Source organism: Dermacentor albipictus, chromosome 6 (assembly GCF_038994185.2).
Source record: "Dermacentor albipictus isolate Rhodes 1998 colony chromosome 6, USDA_Dalb.pri_finalv2, whole genome shotgun sequence".
NCBI lineage: Eukaryota > Metazoa > Arthropoda > Arachnida > Ixodida > Ixodidae > Dermacentor > Dermacentor albipictus.
This window is the reverse complement of record NC_091826.1, coordinates 116,431,808-116,457,283: the sequence shown is the minus strand read 5'-3', so window position 1 is coordinate 116,457,283 and position 25,476 is coordinate 116,431,808. Positions and strand designations below refer to the sequence as shown.

Sequence of the window (25,476 nt, the reverse complement as noted above, 5' to 3'; positions counted from 1 at the left end):
CCACCTATGTGCATACTTTCACAGACGAATGGGATAAAGAATAGATGCCAGTCAATACTTCTTTAGAGACAGAACCTCGTTTGTCCTCCAGACTCGAAGCACCCTGCCACTGACAAATACTTCTAAGCAGGAAATGCCTCATACTAAGCTGAGCTAAACTGACGGGGGAGAAGGAAAGACATCACCGGGTACCTGCGTGTGTGAGTGCGCATGTGCGTACGCATATGCGTATGTACGTGCGCATGTGCGTACGCATATGCGTATGCATGTGCGCATGCGTGTACGCTTATGCGTATGCACGTGCGCATGTGCGTACGCATATGCTATGCATGTGTGCATGCACGTATGGATATGCGTATGCATGTGCGCATGTGCGTATGCATGTGCGCATGCATGTGTGCGCATTGCATATATGTGTACATACGTGCGCATGTATGTGCGTATGTGCGTGTGCACATGCGCATCCACCTATGTGCATTCTTTCGCAGACGAAGGGGATAAAGAATAGAGGCCAGTCGATACTTCTTTAGAGACAGACTCCCGTTAGTCCTCCTGACTCGAAACACCGTGCCACTGATAAATACTTCTTAGCAGGAAGATGCCTAATACTAAGCTGAGCTAAACTGACGGGGGAAAACAGAAAGACATCATTGGGTACCCGCATGCGTGAGTGCGCATGTGCGTACGCATATGCGTTTGCTTGTGTACATATACAACACAACGGCGATGGTGAAAAATAAATAGAACAAAATTCAAATCGTTTGGTAAACCACTTAAGAGGGATTTACCGTTATATTGAATAAAGGCAAACATAACAAAAAAAGAATGTAACAATGTGTATGCGCATACAAAAAATGCGGAGGACGCTTAAGCTTTCAAAGTTGAACCCGATAGCATTCAAATATCCCTGACTGCTTCTCACGCTTCCCGGCAACTGCAGCGTATGTAACCGTAATGTTTACCTGGAAACGCTCGTGGTGAACGCTATGCACGAAGGGCGGCTTTCTGGTCGAAACATGGCCTCTTGCATGGGCCGAGATGGGGCGAATGCGAGTGACCTCTGGGATTGTTTCAAGGAAGCGGGCGCACCGCTGTGTGGACTGAGATATTTACGTCGGCGTTCTCAAATGGCCGATGCCGTCACCGGTCTGGGGATTGGAGAAACGCTCGAAAAGGCGTTTGTTTGAGTTTTCGCGCAACAAAATTATGTTTTCTCGTGCATTCAAATTACAATCCGTGAGCTATCATGTGTGTACGTTGTGTGCAACTCGTAGTTTGCAATTGTTCACGTATTTTAGCTTGAGAAATTCATTTAGTTTAGTGAATTAGTTGCGTCACGCGAATGGACAGGGTATGTGTGGCTCGAAAATCTTTTTGCCTAAACGAGTTCCTGAGCAGGCCGCCGGCGCCAAATTTTCTGCGACTCACAACTCGCGGCTTATGAAACGTTGCAGATGATTAATAGCTAGGATTTGAGCCAAATATAACCTATATATACCTCGTCACCAGATGTTAAACGGCTATCGCTAAACAGTTGACATCTATTTAATGAATCCGTTCGTAATTATTATCTTTCGAACTGTTTAACAGTGTAGACATTCTTGTCCGTATTACTAAATGCGATAACAGACGTTTAAAAGAGCACGTAAATATTAAATAAATTTAGGAAAGTAGTTTGCATAGACGCAAGGGAGGAAATGCTGCCTATATGGCAGGTCTATAGTGATCTGATGATAAGGTATAAGCGTACTATTTTTATTATATATCTTCATTAAAAATTTAATTCATTGAGAAGATTTGTCGCGCTACTGTTAAGGCGATTATAGCAACGAGGGATCTTCTGGCATCCTGCCTTCAAAGCGCCTATACGCCTAGGTCACGTGGGTTTACGGATCAGGGTGACTCGGTGACTGGAGCATTCATGGCAACGAGACCATCATCAGAACATCGCGCGTTTAAAATCCGGCCAGGTTGATGAAATTTTAATGGGGATTAAAGGCACAGTTAACCCTGTGTAAAACTGGAAATTAGTGTTGAGGAATCGCAGACAGTCACTGCTAATAAGGAGCCTTCGAAATGCACTGAAGCTCACGAGCCAATATGTATCCATAGAGTGTGAAGCGGTATTAATTATGAAAGATTCTGGGCTAGCTGTGACGCGTGGATTGAGTATGCGTAACAGGACCAAAACAAAGAAATAACAAGAAATATCTTCTCCCCACCTTCGTTTCCGATAGGCTCATACAATGAGCAACACTTTTTACATTAGGGAGCTTTCGTAAACGGCTCCCACTTCGGCTATCTGGTGCCGCTGGAGCTACATCACTGATGCACCTGGCTCACTCTTCGCAGGCACAAAGCTGTCGGATACAGCAGTGGTTATTGAGGTGTCAGTAGCAGTACGCTAAAGCTCTCTGAATTGAAGACGTACTAGAGGAAACAATATATTGTAGTTATGTTCATTTAAATATTTAAGCACCTCGCGAATCCTTGACCAAAGCAACACTCTGTTGAGCGGGGCAACACAGGGATTGCCGAAGTCAATTGCGTAAGTGGACGCAGTCGATGGCTACTATTAGGTAAGGCTGCAGGACTGCTGACCCGGGAAGTGTGCAGTCATTGGTAAAGCACTAAAAATATTGTCACGTGACATTATCGAACGTAGTTAGCGGCCGCCGCATTGCGGAGGATGAAGTGCTTTTGTACCTACGTGCTGGCCGCCATCTCCATGGTGACATAGCTTTCTACCTTCTGGACTGCCAAGTAACAATGTTCTAGACTATCAATATACTGAAACGGAATGTCCCTCGAAATGATTAGAATCATTTGGCTACGTTGTGGCATATCTTGATGAGTGAATTGCGCGTCGTGGTCTTGTACAACGAAAAGGTAGGTGTCGTTTAAGGTCTTCCGTTTACAGCAAAGTCTCGTTCTCACTTTTTAGATGTGGAATAACATACTTATTCAAACTTCTGAGTTATAACCCGACCAGAAATGAAATTTCGGAAGACTGGCGTACCACGTGTCCCAGTAAAGATTACGTTAAGACGCAGCTTCCCTATATCGACGTGAAAGGTTTTTCATATCGATCAACAAATACTGCTCGTAACAAAATGTAACGAATACATGTAACCCTAACATCACTTATCTCTTTGCGGCCGTACTGCCCACACGCCTCATTAGTCTATTATTCATGTACCGCCTGCACAGATGGCGTTCTCGCGCCACGCATGACGCAATCGGAGCTAAATTTAGTCTCTTGCTCGCCGTTGAGACAGGCGTAGCTCTGCGCCATGTATGCCGATTTCAGCGGGCGTGATCGTGTTTGAAAGCTCACCCTGCCATGGATGACATAATTATTCGAATTCAAACATCGTAGTTCATAATGCTTACAAGCATGTAATGCATTGCCGAAATTCCACGGTTGTTCGACTATGGTGCCTCCGAAATCTACACACAGGCTCCGCAAAAGCGTGAATAAGCTTGGGCAGCGAAATACATGGATGCTCATTCGCGCCCACTACACATAAATGACCACGATTGCGAGATTAAAGCGCGGAGATCCCACCAGCTGTACCACAGGTTAAGGATGTACTCACTGAAATCCGTTAAAACAATGTCACTTGTCTATTTGGTCACGTCATTTCTGTAACTTCGTGCCCATACAACCTCATCAACGCACACCGCTGTGCCTTCATCGCGAATTTTTTTTTCTTTGTGACGAAGCCGCGAATGTAAATCTTACTATCTGTGCCTTGGTCACGACTCACCTTAAACTTCTTGCATATTTAAGCCATTCGTAGACAATGCCACCGCTTTCAAGTTCCCTCAACGGGATTGCGTGAGCCCGAACTATAGAACAGTTCAGATCACTGACAAGAACTATGAAATGGCAAATAAACTGATCGACTTTGAAACAGTACCCACGTGTTCTTGATATGTCAGACTGGTTATAGACAAACTGCAAAGGGTGACGTCACGGAGATGAGGCGGAAGTGCTTTCGCATTTTGTGTGGCGGGAGAATATAATCGTCAGACCGTATACACAGATATACATAAAAGGCACGAAATTTAACAGGTCTAGTGAACGCATGAGGCCGAGTTGTCATTACGTTTATTGCCAAAGAGTATTGTTGAGAGTAACGAATAAGAAAATGAGGCACGTAGCCACTGTTTAATTTTTGTCCATTGTATATATCCATGTTTTGTTTAGAAACTCAAAGATTGCTTATTCACGCATTTGAAATCCAGTGAACTGAAGAAGTTACTCACCTGCTATAAACAGATCCACGACAGCCTCCGTAATGGTCATACCCACGTCGGTTACGTTGTCACCGTTGTACGAAACGTTGCACACGTAACTTCCGGTGTCGGAGCGATCCAGCTGATTCAGAAGCAAAGCGGGTGGATCACTGAGCATGGAAAAGAACGCCCTGCCAATCCACGGTTGCTGCTTCCAGTGAGCACCGTCCACTAGTCCAACGGTCACTCCCAGCACTTTGGTAGGTGGAGGCTCGGGAGCCACCAAAGAATAAACTTTCTTTGGTTCCCGATGACTGTCCATGCTTTGTGGTAAGCCACTAGACAAGTTCAGCCTGACGTCTGCCACGTGGAACCAGGTGACAGAGACGGGTTCTTTCGAGGCCATGCTGATGGGACAAGGAAGTGACGTCTGTTCGGATTCCAGACGGCTTAGGCGTAGCGTCGATGGAAAGTATGGCGTCGATCCTGCATTGGAAACCAGCGAAAACCTCCTTCGATACCGTTCTGCCTCGAAGTGCATGCAAAGGCCGGCTTCTTCACCTTTAAATTATCTTAGCGCTGGCTACTGAACTGACACGAGATGGAAACGCCCTGAACTGCCATTCAGCTATGAATATTGTGACAACCACGTTTTTTCATCTAAATGTTATTACAAGAGAATCCCTAAGAGGACTGTTTGAACATTTCCAGCTGAGAAGAAATCTCGACTGTTATGCGAGCGTGCTAGGCGTTCTTCAAAGCGATGTTTTAGGAGAACATTCTAAATTTGTCAATTTTTTTTATTTCTTTTAACATATTACAGTCAGCCACAAGGTTGGAGCAGGAGCGAGTAATGAAGAAGGCAACAAAATAAAAGAAATATTCACAGCAGTTACAATATTCAGAAACAACTGAAAATATATCAAGTGGCACAGGTCAATACTCATGGAAAGGATGCAATGGCACAAGGGAAAACTGTGTTGAATCATGTCTGTACCAGCACGAAATGACGTAATATCGAAGTGGTTATAGTTTGTAGTTAATAAAAGTTTTGAAAAATTTCGCACTTTTTATTGAGATGCAGAATTGCGAGCTTACGAAGATGTGCAGAAACGTGACGCATTCTGCAGGGTGATGCTCCTAAAGAATAACATGAAATTAAAGATTCGAAGATTACATGCAGCTGAGAAACACATTAAATGACATTGTATAAATTGAACTTCGTTCTTTTTTTCCAGCTGAGGTCATCTTTTTTTCCTAATTATGAGTTCAAGACAACGGAAGCATTATCAAGAAGACTTTTTACGCTGCAGACAAGAGTCCTGTGTAGAGCTGAGCTTGGAATTTTAAGTGCAGTAGGCAAAAAACGTTCACTTTAAGCAGCCAACGCGCCTAAGTGCTTGATTAGGTCTGGGGTAGATGTGTGCTAAGATATATTCGGAGAAAAGCATTCTTCAAAAAACTAAGACTATACTTGGTTTTGGCAAAATTAAACCACCGTTCTGGTACGGCAAGCAGGATTAGCGTTTCGATATGAGGTATGGGCAGCCACGTTGAATTTTATGTTTATTTCGTCTTTGCTAGAGCAAGTGCAAGGCCTTACAAACCATTGTTGGGATTTAATGATAAACGAGAGCTATAGTAACTTGATACACGGCGCAGTAGTCCAGAATTTGAGTACAAATTTCAACTATGCAACAAGAACACAGACTTCATTAGTCGTTTTTCAATATAATAACCAGCCGACGATAACAATAGACTCACACTACAATTACTACCACACTCGCACTAATTGCTTAATGTAATTACTGCAGATGCTTCAAGGCTGCATTAATTAATTCCCCGTCATGTCGGTAGAGAAAAACGGGAGCCCGACTGGCAGATTCATTTGAAGTATTATTATTTTATTCTTCGCACTGACTAATGCGTGAAAGGAAGAGAGTGCCCTATTACTGAGCACACAAGTTCGAAGGGTCCAAGGATAGTCGTCATGAACGTCGCCAATGTAACGAGCTAAATTAATGATCCTTAAGGGACGGCATTCCCATACTTATTCCTAGCAGGGAAAGCAGGTAGCTTTGTTACGACGAGATAAGTGAGAGAGCAGCAGCGAAGCGTAAGCGTAGCTCATTTAAGTTTGTTCTGTTGTGGGCTCGGGTATGATTTGATTGACCTACGACTGGCCTCGCGGGCGCTACCTTCAGTGACTGGATTGAACTGGGTTGGTGGGAGCGCTACCGGATACTCTGTTCAGTTCACTGCCAAATTCCCGTTTTCAAACTAATCAGATAGGGTGTAGCAGCTCTCAGTGCTGACAAGGAGGCGAATTTTACAATATGGCTGAATTTGACAACAATGTCCATGATACTACACCTGTTGAGTGGTGCAGACTAAGAAGAGTGGACTGAAGCCTTGCTTTGGTAAAGAAAGCAGAGATGAGTCCGTCATTGGCATAGGTAATTTTTCAGAAGTAAAGTGGTGTTGGCCAGAACATTTCATTGCAACGGGTACACTAAAACCTAGTTGGCTCAACCAGAATAGACGACTATTAGTGACTGCTCTGATCAAAAGGCGACGCCTTTAGCAATGAGTTTCATGATCAAAATCTTCACATTTATGATCACCTTTATTATCATGGCCATTTAAAGGCTTGGAGGTCACCGTATACTGCCTTACAATCTTCGCACACCGCTTGGTAGCGCTCCTAAATCACAAGCACAGTAAATTTTGTTGATTCGAGTGTGGTGTTGTGCTCTACGTTCAATCACAAAGGAAATGATTTGACATTGAATGACGTTAAGATTATTCTCACGTGTTCAAATCCTTTTGTCATCGAGGATAGGGAGGTTACAGTGTAGTGCTTCTTCAATTAAGATAAAACAGGCGGTTGTCGAGTTATTGTGAAGCGACCGCTTCTTAAACGTGGAATTCTTGGTTAGAATGCAAATAATGACAAGAATGTCTTTATTTAAAACATTATATGTTGCCGAAATAGCCGTATTTTGAGTTCGAAACTAGTTAGCCAAGTAAAAGTATTGTCTGCCGTGCTTCTTCGCAACCATATCCGGGAGTCAAATCGCAGCACCAACTGTGCAGTGAGGGTTTCAACAAGAGTCACCGGGCTACGTGGGAGCTCTTTAAGTCGTTTCATGTTGCTCGCTTGCACTTTTCTCTTTGCCGTTACTGCTAGTGTTACACTAGGAGAATTTTGCGCCAGAGCCATTTCGTTCATTCTGGACCAGAAGGACTTTCGTTTATGACGGTGCACAATGACAACCTGAACAATTCGATTGAGTCTCGAGACGCGTCTTTCGAAACACTGCCAAGATTTGTTTATCGGCAACCCAAGCATGCTACGACTAAAAGAAATGTCATTTCGTCAGTGGAAATGCGATCTCGTTTTCGAAATATCCCTCGAAAGCTATCGCAAGGTCGCATAGCTACAGCGATGGCTTGAGGCGGGCGAAGGAGAAGCGTACTTTTAATCCCATTAGTGAGTTTCCATGCGAGGAATAAGCGGCCGTCAAAGTGAACTCGGTAAGTGTGGGAAGCCCTCAAGCTGAAGCTCATTTACGACTCCACTTCGCTTGCTCCTTCATTTGCAGTTTGGGGCGCGATGTTATAGCTTTCGGGAAAGGGGCAAGTCGCGTAAGCGAATACCTTCTTTAAATTGTCGCAGGAAAACCAATTCTTATCAAAAAGCACCCAAGTCTGTGACTCAGAAACGCTGAAATACGGAAATACTCTGTACTTGGGGATTTGAGTGGAAATTGGGCGGAAGAATTCCGTTTCGTGGAAAAAAAATACGCGGCTGTCAATAGCGAACAGCACATGACCCAAGAATCTGCGATGATCTAGACGGCAAGCGTCACTGCAGAAATTTTGTTCTAGTACTACTTATCAAAAAGAATACTACGGAATGTCACATTTACTGCGAGAAATGCAGCGGTGTGGTGATGAAATGGTTGCAAATATGCCCTAAAAGCAGTTTTACTTCGGAGCCGATTCAGACTTTCCTATTCGAATACTTGCTAATGCGGCAATTCTTACACTAGTCTGCCACTGGACCGAATACGACCGTTTAGGTTGAGAGCCTCAGTTTTCTTCACAAACGTAGCCGAAAATCTGTACCTTAGGAAAACCTAAAGCACTAAGTTTCTACATATTTGCAACTCGGCGCTCAAAACAGATACCTTAGTTTTCTAAATGACAACTGTTAGTCCACCTGCAGCAGAAAAACGTGTTTCGAAGTTTAGAACTTAGTTTAGAAGTTGTATTGGCTTCCGACGGTTTAGCGGGAAGTGCCGTTCATGTATTAGAAGTTTATTTCAGAGTGGTGAACAATACATCTATACAAATCACGGCAGTTTTATGGATTGCAGTTTGTTTTTTAGTGTTGGTTTGTAAGGTTGTATATTCGAACTAAAGCAATTGCATGTCACGCAAGCATCATACCTGCAAGGTTCCAGGCCACCAACATCCCAGCAACACCTCCATGGGCATTACCGATAGCACTAGTGCGGCTTCAAACAGCCGAAATTACGAAGTCGTCCCACGTTTCTTCCATTGGTTTGAAACAGCTCATCCTGTCCCACATTTTTACGTTATATAGTGGGACTATACAAGTATATACTCAAGGTTTGGTCACACCATCTGCCCCAACGGCAGCATTTGTTATCCCACACCTTGGAATTACTAGGCAATTTCAATTAGACCCCAAATTGACATCTACGGTTACGGAACTTGCGGCAATATGGGAAGCTGTCCGTTTTATGAGAACGCAGACACCTCATAAATGGGCGGTGCTCTGCGATGCGAAATCAGCGCTACAAACGCGTTTCAAAGACAAGACCATATTACATGCTGGTGCTGGAAATCACCGAACTTCATAACGGTGCCGAATTGGGTGGCCACGTGACCACTCTTCAATGGGCGTCTAGTCATTGTGGCGTCAATGTCAACGAGCTCGCTGACAGTGAGGTAAGATCGGCATTCTCCTCCTCTGATGAAGTACGGATTGCCTACTCGCGACATGACACTGTGATCAAGGTACTCATGCAGGACCTTACAAAGGCACAGAGCCCGCGATGACAAAATTAACAGACGCCTACATATGATCGACCCGGTCGGTAAATTCTGTTGGTCCCCGAAGGTTACTCGATCGGAGCAAAAAGACATTGCTACACACGATTCGGCTGGGCGTTGCTTTCAACCGTCGCTACACGCACCTCATCGGCCACTGGAACCGCCCTGATTGTGAACACTGCCAGACGCCTGAAACGCTGGTACACATATTGTGCGATTGCCCAGCATATATGCTGGAGCGAAAGACGTTGGAAACTACCCTAGCCAAGTTTGGCAGGCAACCACTGGCTGTCGGAGGACCCTATCCTCGGCCCATGGCCTGACACTGCAACTTCAATGCGGGCAACTAAAGCGCTGTTGAAGTTTCTGCAAGACACCAAGCTAGACGGGCGGCTCTAGCGGAGACACTGTCTAAGATACATAAGCAGTCACCAGTAATACTAGTAATTTCACTCCCATTCCCTCTTCTCCAGGGCAGAGCAGCAGACTAGAGCGCCCTAGCTCAGGTCGATCTCTCTGTCTTTCCTGTAAATAAATACTATCTTTTCTTCTGAACTTGAAAATCTCGAATGTTTGTTTAAAGTTAGAAATGTCAGAAAAAAATAATGGCCTAACTTGGAAACGTACTCGTTGCCATCAGTACGTTCTAACGCATTTAAGTGCAACCAACTCTAACAAATTCAGTGCAGTATATGGTTGAAAAAACGAGTTCAAGTAATAGTGCGAGCTTCCAAAAATTTCGTCCCAATGCGATCTAGCCGTGCATTTCGTTGAAGAAATGTATTAAGTTGTACAGTTTAATTTGTCTCTGTTCTTTACCTTGACGTGACCACTGTAGAGGAAATATCCAATCTTCTTTCGATCGCCGTGTCTTCAGACTGGTGTTGTAACGGATCAAATCGTGCCACATGTGTATGGTGGACAATCGCTTATTCAACGCGACATTTCCGGTTTTTTTTCAATTACTTCGGTGCACGCATGAAGGAAAAAAATTGGAGGACGCTTAAGCTTCGCCTTCAAGAGTGGAACGCGACAGCGTTCCCGTCGACCCGCCAAGGGGTGTAAGACAGTGGGCTACGGCGCAGCGACTACGCGCCCCGCATCGGACGCGGTGAGCGTCGAGCAGCGCCGCGTTCGGCGCGGCAACGAAATGTGCGCCTGAGCAAGCGACGCACGCCTGAGCCTTAGAAACAGCTCGTTTCTAAGGCAACACCGCATTCACTAGAGACGCTTTTGTACCGCTTTGAAACATCGAACTCGTGGCTGAAAGAATTGCCGATAAGCCCTTTTGGAATCCGGTTTCTTCCACGTGAAGAAACAGGGGAAGCGCCGAGTGATATGCTAATGCTGCTTTGCATGCACAGCGTATGGAAGACGAGAATGGACATCAGACATTGTCATATACAGGCTCACTCAGCAAGACACTATTTTGTTGAGAGCATTATATACACACGCGAATTGTTCAGAGCACTATGTGAACCCCCGGAATGGCTCCCTGTACTAGACCAATTGGCTTCTGTGAAGCCCTTTTAAACACCTTACACTGGCCGAGCTGTGGCTGGTGTTTTTAGAATATGTACATGTCATGTATTTGATCTTTTTGTTTGCGTTTGTGAAAAGGCAATAAAGAAAAAAAACTCGTGGCTGAGTGGTAGAGTCTCCGTCTCACACTTCGGAGACCCTGGTTCGATTCCCACCCAGCCCATGTTGCAAGTTGTTTTTTATTCATGAAGTGCCTGCTGGGATTTATCGCTCACAGCCGACGATGCCGACGCCGATGACACCGGCTTTTCTGCGAAACGAGCTCCTTAACGCTATCGCGTTAAAAACCATGCACGCATATCGAGGTTTCCGAGCATCTGAGGTGACGTTGTGCAAAACTTTTACCGGGATCACCAGTCTTTTGCATACGGACATGTGTTCAATCACTAAAGCGACGCATCTAGGAGAAACATTCACAGTATTTTATTCACCAAATGTGGCACTAATTTTTGGACGCTGAAATAGCTAATAAAAACAACAAAAGCCGTTCCACTGCCAGCTCGATTATCATCATCATCATCAGCCTGGTTACGCCCACTGCAGGGCAAAGGCCTCTCCCATACTTCTCCAACAACCCCGGTCATGTACTAATTGTGGCCAAGCCGTCCCTGCAAACTTCTTAATCTCATCCGCCCACCTAACCTTCTGCCGCCCCCTGCTACGCTTCCGTTCCCTTGGGATCCAGTCCGTAACCCTTAATGACCATCGGTTATCTTCCCTCCTCATTACATGTCCTGCCCAAGCCCATTTCTTTTTCTTGATTTCAACTAAGATGTCATTAACTCGCGTTTGTTCCCTCACCCAATCTGCTCTTTTCTTATCCCTTAACGTTACACCTATCATTCTTCTTTCCATAGCTCGTTGCGTCGTCCTCAATTTGAATAGAACCTTTTTCGTAAGCCTCCAGGTTACTGCCCCATAGGTGAGTGCTGGTAAGACACAGCTATTATATACTTTTCTCTTGAGGGATAATGGCAACCTGCTGTTCACGATCTGAGAATGCCTGCCAAACGCACCCCAGCCCATTCTTATTCTTCTGATTATTTCCGTCTCATGATCCGGATCCGCCGTCACTACCTGCCCTAAGTAGATGTATTCCCTTACGACTTCCAGTGCCTAGCTGCCTATTGTAAATTGCTGCTCGCTTCCGAGACTGTTAAACATTACTTTAGTTTTCTGCAGATTAATTTTTAGACCCACTCTTCTGCTTTGCCTCTCCAGGTCAGTGAGCATGCATTGCAATTGGTCCCCTGAGTTACTAAGCAAGGCAATATCATCGGCGAATCGCAAATTACTAAGGTACTCTCCATTAACTTTTATCCCCAATTCTTCCCAATCCAGGTCTCTGAATACCTCCTGTAAACATGCTCTGAATAGCATTGGAGAGATCATATCTCCCTGCCTGACGCCTTTCTTTATTGGGATTAGCTCGATTAGCGTGCGATCAAAAGCTGACAGGTTATATGAACCCCAGAAGCCCTACCTATCGTTATTCTCAAATACAAAAGCATTCGTTTCCTTTTTTTAGTTGGGTATTCCGTCTCGTGGATGTCACTTTCATTGGACATTCCCTCTCTGGTTAACATTCTGTCTCGATTAGACATTGCATTCCACCGGTCATGTGACCAATTGGGCATTGAGTCTTGTCGGACATTCAGCCTCTGAATCGGTTGCATCAGGAATTCAGCCGCAATGGGGGATTTAAAACGTCTTATGCTGGCTGGTGAGCGTGTATTTGAGCTAGGGTACAGAAATCCTGTAACCTAATACACAAGCGACATTTAATTACGCATTATAAAGATTACACGCATAACTTATGATGCAGCTAGTTGGGGTTTCTAGGGTCTAATCTTGCAATCGAGCTCGATCTCTTTTGCAGTGGGCCCACCGTAGTCAAAGGTGGTAGACGCGAATTGGCGGCTCTCTGTCTTACGGCCCGCGTCTCTCTATGCCATTTCCGCACCCTACGTGTCGAACGCGGGGTTGCGCCATAGCTGAGCAAGCGTGAAATTTCGGAAACAAATAGCGCACTTCCAAACCTCTTAACTGCTGATGAGCGCAGGCTCGAGTTTGATGGATTAAAGCTACCTTGGATGAGTGAGCCCTCTCGGACACGACCTCCTCCCCCCCCCCTCCCTCCCTCGGATTGACAAACGTAATACCGAGCTATGTCTCTCTGAACTCCGTACGACAGGCTAAATTTAGCCCGTATTGCGTCATGCATGGGGAGACAACGGTGCCACCCGTGCACGCGACCCATACAACGGTATCAAAGTGAAATGTGTGGGTAGTACGGTAGTAGTGATAGAAGTAATAGTATTATGTTTTTCTTGGATGCGCTTCTGACAAGCGATCCCGTGTGCTAACCGACCTGAAGTACCTTCCATGTCAAAAAGATTATGCTTGACCAATTGCAGAGAGTTGTTAGGCTCAATAGTACAAAAATTGAAAACAGCAAGAAAGTGCCTCACAGAAGTTGGTTCACAGCAGATTATAGATTTAAATACGACTACAGGCGAAATCAGCAATGATACACTTTTGTACACAACTACGAACTGTCAGAACTGCGAAAAGTTGTTTGAGACATTGCCCCTTTCTTCCTTCACTTGAATATTTTACGTTTCCTAATTTGTGTCTGCTAGCCATGCTAGAATATCCTAATTGTGCCCTAAAGTACATCAGAACTGTCTTGATTCTGCAAACAGGCAGAACATTTTATTGCCATCGTTTTTTTGCAAATTGTGAACAAGAACCAGAATTAAAAACTGCATTATTTTCTATCAATGAAACAAATTCATCGACTTTCGGCTCCACTTATACGTAGTGCTATACTGGGATTGAACTGAAAACGCTATGGAAATCCGAACCTTTCCGCATCTAAGCTTTCCCACTCCATCAATTGTCTCTCATCAATTCCACTTTTCAAATTCAAGCATGTTTACCTGAAGACACGCTTTGTTAGCTGGTTAGAGTAAATATGATGCTCATATGACGTTCATAGCATACTTCGAACTATACGTATGCTAACACATACTAACGCATACCTCTAGTAACTGGTACATGTTATTAAGCAACCTCTGTGACAAGACTGGCATTGTAACCTGAACAATTCACTGCGTACCATTACCTGAATATTACCAGTTGTACTTTGGCATGCAGCGTTTAAATTAGAACTGCACAATAAATCACAAATGTATATCTTCAACTTACATTATCACAGTAAGACTGTTTCGTCTTCTAATATTTATACGTTAGGTCGAATTCATCTCGGAGAAAAGGAGAGGCAAACCTCGTGACAGTGTTCCTACTAACTACGTGCTGGCATGTCCATTTTCAAGCTTCTTCTCCCTGACGTAGCAAAATGTTGCGACACAGGGAGCCCACCAATATCAGCACAGCCCTTCAAAAGTGATAATAAGCGTTGTGGCCTGAAGGCCAAACGAAGCGTGGTCGATAGCTTATTTCTTTTGCTTTTCAGTAAAGCAGTCCGGCTGTTCCGGTGAATGGAAAGGCCAAGTCGACGATTCCAATCACTGCGCCTCGCTGTTGAAAAGTCTGCGCACGTCGAGGACGTCTCTCTTCCCTTAGCTCAAGGACAGTGGACTCCACAGGCTTTCAGTTTGCAAATATCGAGAATTCACCAAGAATCTTGGGCTAGAATGTTTGTATTGTTTTCTTTTTTTTTTTTTTGCTGTTGAAGGCAAAGACCAGTGATCATCAGAAAAACGGGATAGAAAACGAAAAGAAATCGGGAACTTCGCAGTTGAGGATCGCAGAAAGTAAACAAGAACGAATCCTAGAAGTGAAACTGTGGGTGTGTGCGTGGCAGAAGAACAAAGGGGAAAAAAGAAAAAAAAACGTAGTTTTTGATTTCTCGTTTAACAGGAAAATTCTCGAGAACACCATCTAAGCTTCGTAACTCCGGAACTCCACAAAAATACACAGTAGAGGAAAAATACATTTTTTTAAACTTCGGAACCCTTTGAAACAAGAGTACTTCGAAAATACGCTAACATTCGATGCCTATGCCCTAAGGCCTAAGGGATAGCGAGGTTTTCGTTACTGAGCGTTTGACTTCCTCCACGGCAGCGAAAAACAAGCATGCAAGTGAAGCGTTGTTGATTTCAAAGGGAAAGAAGATTCCCCAACATTCAGAGCATCTTCTTAAACACACTAAGCAGGCTGCAGCACGGCCTTAGTGTGCTTTAAATTATGATGATGACACAGTTCAAGTGACTCTCACTAAGGAAAAAAAGAACGAGCGCTTCGGGGGAAAAGAGCATTCGAAAATCATTGAAAATAGGTTAGAAGAATGAAAGCTGAACGCCGGTAGACGTAGCGCCTAGAATTGGTGGCATATCTTAAATGAAGAAAGCAGTTAAGATTAAACGGCGACAGTTAGGTAGACTTTCCAAAAAGGGCAACTCAGCGAGCACCCCCTCCACCCAAAAAGAAAAGAAAGAAAGCAACTCTCATTATGAAGTCTCCGAGATTAACAGAGGACAACAAATAGGAAGCAGCAAACAGGACATAAGGATGAGTTCGGGAAAAAATTTGTTATACTGAAGAATCAAGCCAATGACAAAAATTGACACAAATGACAAAAACGCCTGTTGATGCTTACCAGTCTACCGAATCTCCATAATTCATAGGATATCAAAGCATGGGCGCATGTTTTCTTTGTCAGAAAATTGCTTGCAATATTTTCTCGTTGTTGCAACTAGCTTCATTGTTTATGTGCGGGCGTGCCTTCTCCAGCTCAACGTCGGTGTTTTAAAACATGCGCATTGTATTAATGTGAAGGGCGATTTTGCAGCGGCTAAATAGAAAATTAATGTATTTACCTGACAGACAATGACTTAACTATAACCGACATCTATGGGCTAGTTGGTTGCTGGTTTAACGGAACATGGTTATGACGGATATGAAAGGCGTAAAATGTTATAACGTGGTTAGAAATCTGTCTTCATTCTTGTCCAGATCAGGGATTTCAGTAGTGGAGTAATACCGCTGTCAAGCGGGCAAGTTAAGCGCACTTACGGGAAGTGCACTTCGGGACATTGAGTCACACTTTAGGCAACGCGCTTCTTAACGGGAAAACAGAGTGCACTCGCAGTAAAAGAAAACAAAAAATGGCGACAGACTAAGAGTGCGTTTTTAAAGATGTAAATTAACAAGAGAAAGCTGCTAAAAGCGATTTTTTAAGTAGAATTATATATAAAGACCAACTTCATCTATTTGTCTCAACAAAAAGCGAAGAGGTTCTTATTATAAGTGTGTTGCAAGTCAATGCTGGCCAAGACGAATGCCTAGCCAATCCAAAACAACATGGCGGCGTGCGGTGAGGCGGCAGTTGATCCTGCTCATGATCCTGCTAGAACAGAATATGAGCGAGTGTATATGAGCAAAGACGGCGAGTTCGATATTTAGCTGCACTGCAAAATGCCACGCACACGGCTCAAAGCACGACCGGCGTGGTCAGCACGCTTTCCCACCAATATAAACACGAACTGAATGAACATGGTGGCGCCGCAGTGCCGCATCATTCTGGCGCCGTTAGTTGCGTACATGATAAATTCGTTTCTTTACTGCGCTGTCTCGCTTTTCGCTAAGCAAAAATTATATTGTTAAAAGCTGCTCAATAACTGAAATGAACGTTTTTGTCCTTTTTCTATGCACTACATTTTGCGTCGTTAAAAGCGTTGGTGGCGAGGCTAGGCACTCCTAGAAACCGTTGGCGGCGAGGCTACGCACTCGGCCAGCAAAGTGCGTTCCGTGAACGTACTCCCACTTGAGTTCACTCATCTGAGAGTACACTCCGCTGCGACGTTAAGATTTGGGAAAGTGCACGTTAAAACCGAGTGCACTCGCCATAAGTGCACTTAACTTGCCCGCTTGACAGGGGTATAAGACATGATGATCTCCTTTTGTGCTGACAAAGTGTGCTGTGACGATATTGTCTCTAATGTGTTCGCGCAGCAACTGCTGCTCGTGTAATTTTTACGCAGTAAAGGTCAGTTGAAGTACGGCGACTGTCCTGTGTCCATTTTCCCTGTCCTGTCCTCAAATCTCGCTGATATAACCGTGTTCCAACAATAACTATAACACCTTGTCATCGTCATACGCCAAAAGAACAGCTACGCGTGATAACGGCCCCCGGATATAGCCCAGATGTAACTAAAGAAAATGAAATTTCACCTGCCAAAATTTGAAAGAAAACCACGTGTTATAAGTGCTATTTTTCTGTATCTTTCTCTAGAACGCGTCAAAAAAAAAAACGACACGAAATTCAGAATGGAGAAATAGACATGATATCCAACACACCGCTAGAAATATATTGCATTTCGGGGAAGGTACGTAAGAAGAAAGTGGCAGCTCATGCCATTGTCAGGTTCCCTATTTTCCAGACTTTCCCTACGCTTCAAGGACATCATGTACTGCTTTTCGTCTGGATATCATGCGGTATGACAAACGCAGTCCTTTCGATTGCATCAAAAATTCTCAATAGCAAGACGCCGCCGGTGTCTTGTTATTGTTTGGACACACGATGCCTATCGACGGAAGTGCAATAAAAGGAAACATTTGATGCATGTCCAACGAGCACCTGCCGTAAATGAGACATGTCCAATCCAGAAGCATAGAATGCAGGCTCGATACAACATGCTCTGCAACACTAAAGCATGTACTCTCAACTTATGCTTGTATTGTTTCTTCTTTTTTCTGCCACTGCATGCAGAGAACCAGAAATCGAAAAAAAAACGGGTGTCTAAAATAAAACAGAGAAGACGCGAACTTCGGAGACCCTGCAGGAAGGAACGCAAGCTTGGGTGAACCCTGAATAAGATGAAACTACGGGGCTTGTTCATAGCACACAAAAAAGCTTGATTGACCGTTTACCATTAGAGATCCAGCTTGCAAGCGCATCGTACACGTTTCCACAACGCGCATCTGCTCCGAGACATGCCCCAGGGACTCATGCCTGATAATGAGACTCGGCACGATCAAGACGAGCGCCCGATTGGCTGTGCGATAAAGGCTGTGCTTTGGCAAGCTGTATGCGCCGGAAATGATTGCGCAGTCATAAACACGTCACAGACGCCATCTTTCAGACACCACCTATTCTTGCGCTCATTATTAAAAAACTAGCGCAATATATCAGGGACACAGACAGAGAAGACGACAGGACGAGCGCTAAACATAAACTGAGGTTTTACTGCGAGCGAAGGTACATATATACATTTCGGTGGTGAGCGCACACAGGGTTACAGCAGTAGAAGCACATTCTTTGATTAAGATTAGAAAGCACATTGATTAGAATGTGCTTGTACTGTTTTAACCCTGTGTGTGCATGCACCACCGAAATGTATATATGTACCTTCGCTCGCCGTAAAACCTCAGTTTATGTTTCGCGCTCGTACCGTCGTCTTCTTTGTCTGTGTCCCTGTTATATTGCGCTAGTTTTTTTTATAAATGATGACACACCAACTATCCCAGCTTTCTGCCTTGATTTCTTGCGCTCGACATGCGCATCTGCCGAGGTCTGACGTAATTTAGGAGCGCAATGGAATGGAACAAGAAATGTGTAGAATTGGAACCCATGTTAAGGTACCAAGAGGCCCAGCGAAACGAAAGAAGTCTTGAACCTGACTTGCATTAGTATCGTGTATTTCGGAAGAGGAGCGCCCGAATTTCAGCGCGTGACAAAACGACCTTCGTTTCAAACGTGGCTCTTCATGTTCACGTGAATCGTGTGCACTCACAAGTGAATCTTGCACCATTTGCAATGCGTTTATGCTGCTTTCTGCGGCTGAACCAACGTGTCGCAACATCGCGTGTTGAATGGATGAACGTCGACACTGACTCCTGCGAGAACTATACGTCCGAAGTGTGTGCCCACGTACGTACATACGCAATAAAAATGCGAAAAATGAACTTCACTGAGTAGCAACTTCATCTTTGGCGGAATGACCTAACGCTGAAATTTGGTGGCTTGCACGCCCGCAAATACATTCATTCAATATATTTGAGGCTTGGTTCTTGAAGCTTTTGTTTTTGTGATTTTGTCATAATCTTTATATCATGCATCAGTATGTTGTTGAGGTTGCCGGCGTTGTTCTTACGATTATTATTTTTGTTAGCGTTGATTTTTTAACGCGTATGAAAACCATGATGGGGAGTGTCCCGATTGCTTCGTTTTGCATTTTTCTCGATAGGGATTTGATTTTCCCTTAATGGCCTCTCAGTTCACGTCGAGAAAAAAAAAAGTGGTTAAGTAGAAGCTGTCACCAGCAGACTGATGCCTCATCTGAGGCTAAGCGTAGAAGTATTATCGTTTTCTTTATTTCTAGCCACTCCATGCACTCACAATCTAGCCGTGCTTGTGCAATGTACGCCAAAGGTTTGCTGACCATTAAGAGAATATTTCACCAACTGTGTTATTCGTTATAAATACAGCTCAGCTGCGAACGGAGGACACAAACAAGGAAAGGAAGTACACATTTGAAGTTAGCGCTGGATTCCAATTGAGGGTAAAAAAACGCATAGTTGGACACGTGAGTGCATTATAACTGTCCCTGTGGGAAGTTGATAACAGGGCTAAAACGATAAATCGTTTTTTTGTTTGTTCATTCCTTCTTTTTGTTCTGTACGCTGTACTTATTGACTACCAACCAGCCCGGTTCCACAGATTGTGTTAGTCTCACGTATCACCACTCATCAACGCGTGACACCCATTAAGACTCATTAAGGCAGTCGAGGTTTCGACTGCAACGAAAGTGTGTCCGCAACTTTTGGTTCTCATCGACGAAGCACTTCTGAAGATCGATGCCTCGTTAGTTGGCGCTACGTTCCCACAATGTCATGGGGTAATCTTACCAGCCAATTTTTCGGCATTGCAGGCCACGCTTATGAGCCAGGACCAATTGTGATTTTATCGACTTCTCGGTTTTCGAATGGACAGCCGTGCTCTCTTGTTCTCCTGCTCGCAATGTCATTTAACGCAGTAGAGACCACAAGCAGCGGAAGTACAACCAAGTCGTGCAAGGTCATCGGCGTAACGAGGGTCTTCTATATCTCTTCGCAGCGATACACAACACGGCGCCGGGCCCGCAGAGGTAATCAATACATATAGTACTACAGCGTAGCGCGAAAGCGTTACTACGTTGGGAAATGGCAGTGCTAATCGCCGAATATTCACTAAAGATTGGGTATCATGGCTGGGTGTACAACCTGGTCAGTAAGTATAGCAAGGCACTCTGAATCATAGGCTATGCCGGACTGCTGCAGAGCAAGGTTGTGGGCTCGAGGCCACCGCACACAACGAGGCCACCGCACACAAACACACAAAAAAACCCCTTCATGCTACTTGTTTTGAATGCTCGTTAAGAAAGCCCAGGTTATGGAAATTTATTCGGAATTCCCTTCACACATACCCCCAGTTAATATGTGACGCGGAACGCCAGAATCATATTTAAATGTTTAAAAGAAAACATTCTGGCGTGCCAAATTCTCTGTTTCTCTTACCCTTTGCATCCGGCACAGTGCATAGGCAAGATTTTTATTCTTCTGCAGAAGCCTAATCAAGTCGAAGGCACCAATCTAGATGCGTAGGATCGTTTTTCTCGGCAACCAGTGGAATTAATTTGATATGGTTTCCTGCATTTAAACAAAAGAAAGTCAGAATCTAGCGACTCTTCAAGGGAGCTTTTGTTTTGGCTGCCAGTGTACTAACAAAAATTGTAGAAAATCACAAGATGGAAAAAATAAAACAAAAGTAACACGTTCACAATTCTTTAACCAAGCAAGAAAAAAAGATGTAAGAATTCTAAAAACTACATTTATTATTGCCTCAAGCACGAGCAAAACTCATGTGTTATACAACCTTGTGAAATGTATTACTATATTGGGAATAGCGCTATTGCGTAAAAACTTTTGTAAACTTCCACACGATTGGCGAGTGAGGCATTGAAGAAGAGTTTGTTCCTTGAAATCAGTTTTGAGACGGATGGCGTAGTGACGCGCATGTGCGCAATCACGCGCGACGTTTAGGAATTAGCGCGCTGCTGTTAAAGTTTGAAAAAAGATATTATGCCGGACATTACGGAATGAAAAGGAGTGTATAGGTTATCTAGGCAAGGAACAACACTTGTGCACTGTACGCGTTCTTTTTAAGCGGACCTCTCTTGGCCTACCTACCTGAGCTTTGCGGGACTGCCTGGCTGGTGCTGGGAAGCCTGCTATCCTGGCAGACGTATTTGTGGATACATCATACATATATAGATACATACATATACAGATGTATACATACATGGTAGCCGAATTAAAGTACTCAGCGGATGGCTTGCCACAAGTCTAGCATGCTAACAAAGGATGTGCACACCTCTTCTGCATAAGAAAAAAAAACTTCCTACATACGATGTGGGCATGTTATGTCGGCCCACAGGCATCCCTAAAACACACCCATCTGCTTTCAAACTGGTGAATTATGTTTAATGGTTCCTTGAATTTACTGTATATCTTTATTTAGCCATTTGGTAAGTGTCTTTGGATGTGTGTTCATTCTTCGCCAGTCTTCCACAATGGATATGCCGTACTGCGACACAAAATGTACAGATTCCCTAACTGTTGCTTGATACGCGTCGTACTTTTCTGGGCATCCGAACTGTCATCACCGCTTTTCCCTAAACAATAACCTTACCTCACATTCGTCCTAGTGCCATCGCTACCCATACGCCTCACATTGTGCAGCAGGGTAGCACAATGTAGCATTGAAGTTTGATGCACACAACGACGGAAGCGGTCACTTGTGGTAAGATTTTTCTGAAAGATCTATCCATAGACTAGTATGGAATTTGTTTTTCGAAAGCAGGGCAACAACTAGCCAATCGTATCAAAAGCACTCAATATTACATCTTTGTCACGCTGCTCATCCATTTCTGCAACAGCGCGAACTTTCTTCTATGACTCAAACACTGTGCAAAAAGTCAAAAAAAGGAGGGCGAACGAAACAATGCAACTTAAAGAGCAGCTGTTTTTCCATAAGCCGATATCACACAGAGAAAAAAAATTACCTAACACCGCCATTTACTCGACCGGAACTATGCGCCAGCAAATTCAGCAACGATAACTGCCTAGATATAAAGTGAGGGGAGGGGGGAGGTGCGTCACGCATCAAAGCGCCCGCTGCCTTTTATCACGAAAAGCCGTTTTTCTTTCTTTTTTTTTCTCTTTCGCTCGCGTCATCCTGAGTCTCAGCATAATCCCGATGGCACGCACCTCACAAAGGCTAGAATTTTGCGCACAGCATCGCGAAGGAATACTTCTACATCAAAGCCAATTTTATTACTGTCATGATCCTTCGTACACAAACCCAGCTTCGCTTCCTCAAATTCCTTCTCTGTTACAGTGCATAGCTTGACGATAACATCTTTACGTACCTTTCTATCACCACGACGTTACCTGGCACGCCTACGCAAAAAAAAAAACATCCTCGTAGGTTGACAGGCAGAGCGGCTGCATCAGAAGACGTTATAGGGAAGGGATGCGAAAACCGGTAAAATTAAAGAAAGGGAGAAGGAGCAAAATTAAAATTGACTCCCCAAAAAACAAAGACGATTGTAAGCAAGCAAGAAAGAAAGCGAAGATAGGTGGGCACCATATCGTAGCACATCACGAAGTAAGAAAATATCCCTAAGTGGAAAGTTGTGAACATGAGAAGCCTCGTTCATTCACAAATATGCTCTTTGATAAAAAGTTCAATGTAAGACACAAAACTTCAAAGTGAAGCTAAGCGTCTATTTCGGATACACAATAGACGAGAATTCAGTTCCCTGAAAGCCTGCATACGTTGGGCCTACAATGAGTCTGCACTGAGTGAATTTGACCATTTTGCGGCATGGTTCTTTACCGAAAACATTTATTCTGTGCCACGCCTAATCTTTCTTTCAAGGCACTATAATAAAAAAGAAAATTATCTAAAAAGAATGGTCCAGGAGTTTTTGCTGTGGTGGCAATATAAAAAAACATTTTCAGCCCAAAGCATTTTGCTTACTATTGCTTTTCAACTTTCACGCTTCAAATGAAATGCGCAATCGCCAGGCAGCACAGAAAATGCGTAAATGTTACGCCTATTGTGCTTACACAGCCTCAGTTCCAATTACAGCACCGTTCCCTTTTTCTCTTTAGGAAACAATACTTGAACCGCGATGTTGATTATTCCCTCGCGGTTTCTTAAAGCTTTCTTCTATTTTTCTTGCATAATTCTGCTTACTGTTTTTTCGTCGATTTCAGCATGCCTAGAGAATGTACTGGACAACGTTTACAAACCAGCCGTTACCATTTTTCACTCAGCTCAAATGAAATCGCCTGTCATGGGGATTTTGTTGTGGCTCTAATCAAAAGCGCGACATGCTTATCTCGTCGAAAAGGTGGCGCTCGAGTTAGAAGTACTAGTTAAATGTTTGTATAGCAATGAGCGAGTAAATAAATAAGCGTGGTGGTAATGTTGGCACGTCATGATCAAGCCGTTCATCTGCTCAAGCTGTCTTGTGCAAAACACACATCGTCCACCTAAGCTTCGGGCAGTGAATTCCCGATCCGTCGTACGACGGCGAGATAAGTAATTAATGATAGGGCTAGCGCACACAGCTGAAGCAAATGGCGGCTTTTCGAGAGCAATTTAATAACGTCGAAAACTTCTCCCATATCCATCAAATATTTGTTCGTTTTCCTTAGCAACTTAGGTTGATGCGCTTTCACGTCGAGGCATGACTCAAGCGAAGCTCTCAAACTCGTAATGAACGTTTTATGTTGTGTTGATAGGTGGAATTTTCCTAATCTACAAACAAAGTAGAGCAATAAGTAACAGAAGAAGAAAAGAAATGAATCCCTGCAGTGTAAAAGACAAAGCTTTTATACTTTGAATCTTCTTCAGGATCTGCCTTATTAACTTTTTAGACATCATATAGCCTACCTTTGTGCTCTTTCAACACTATGTAGAACGTAGCTATTGTAACCCACCCTAATTCAACCGTAGTAAAACAACCTTCCAAAGCCAGAACAACCGCAAAGCACACATACAAAAAAAGAGAAATCGACATTAAATATGCACTTTGGTGTATTGCAGAAACGCGCGTATGTACAGATAGTCATCAATCACGCGAGACTGGCCACAGAGCATCCGTAAACATTTCACAGTTACTATGTGAGCGAACCTCTTTAGTGAAGAAAAACTACTCCTTAGTCTTGACGTTAAACCGTATGTGACATGTGTTACGTTTCGCCTCCGACGTGCGGTATAGCCGGCGCGGGTGCAACGAACGCCGGGGCTTCGTTCAAAGCGGCGGACATTTTGGCCAGTTCAGCGCTGCGGCAACGCCTCCTGCCAAGCGTGTCCAGGCATGTTTCAATGCCACGTGTCTTCGTGTGTGCGTGTGCGTGTGTGAATGTTGGTGCACACGCTTGTCAAAGCGCGGCAGCCGGGGAGAGGAGCTCCCCAACGGTGAAGCGAGGAGGTCTGACCGGCGCGAGCCCGGCTGATACGTCACTTCTTGTCACAACGTGTCCGTGCGCCGCCATCATGTGCACCTCATCCGAGCCGTTCCTTCTTGCCTTCGACTCCGAGAGTATAAAAGCAGCTGTCCCCGGACGCCAAGAGAGAAGCTTCGATTTATTCAGTCGAGCAACGTGGTCTCCCGTTTCTCCACTTCGGTCGACCTGTCGCTCTTTTGCGATGCTAGAATAAACAAGTTGTTCTGTTGGCAGTCGACTCATCCTTTGCCAGGACCTTCGGATGCTTCCAGCTGTGCCCCAGGCCGCCAGGCCAACGCTACCCTTGGGGCTTGTGACCCATTTGCAACACATGGATTAGGTAGCTGCCGAGGTTACGCCACCTCCTACCGGTGCAGCAAACAATTCCTCAAGAATGAGAAAAGTGTGTTACTCATAATGTCCCTGTAGAGTAAATTGTAGTTTGTGCCCGCAAGGTATTTTGGTTTTTAGACTATCCACGTGCATTCTTTGTTTCTCGTTCGTGCCATGTTAGCAGTAAGGACATGACGAGCTATAAATATTCAGTTTCCGTCGTGCTCAATGGGTGTTCGTAGAGATAACTCTACGATTCGTACGCTTGAGAAGTTTCCAAGACAAGTGGTCGCAGATCGTGAAAACGAACCTGAACGTTGACGAAGGCGATCAACAAGTCGCAAGTAATTAAAAAAAAGTTGTTCCGCAGAATCAGGTCTTAGGTCGTTACATCTTTTTTCCACGCACACTGCTTCAAACAAGTATTTTTTTTTTAATACCTAAACTGCGTTTCTAAAACACGCTTAACAGAAAGCGCAAAATATGATAAATACGAATATGCAAACCGCATCAGTCTATAATTAAGTCAACTTCTCTTTACTGTTTACCTGGCTATACAAGGCATGATTTCTTCTTTAGTACTGCAAAACACTGTTTGCGCAAATCAGTTGCACATATCTGCTCAAATAGTTCGACTACAATACACACCGACTGTCTAGTGAACTTGAAATGTTCATACAGGGCAAGGATAAATGCTTCGATGTTTTGAGATAGTTGCGAAACATCACACTTCTAGAGATTACACAT

General features: G+C 44.1%; 1 protein-coding gene across 1 annotated transcript in view; it reads right to left on the bottom strand.

The window, feature by feature from the left end:
* The window catches only part of LOC135908292 (basement membrane-specific heparan sulfate proteoglycan core protein-like), an 87,928-nt gene that overhangs the window by 61,092 nt on the left and 1,360 nt on the right, over nucleotides 1–25,476 (bottom strand). Inside the window, exon 2 of the mRNA XM_070541274.1 lies at nucleotides 4,273–4,728. Coding sequence (XP_070397375.1) covers nucleotides 4,273–4,648 — 376 coding nt within the window. The 5' untranslated portion in view covers nucleotides 4,649–4,728. The remainder of the gene's footprint in view (nucleotides 1–4,272; nucleotides 4,729–25,476) is intronic.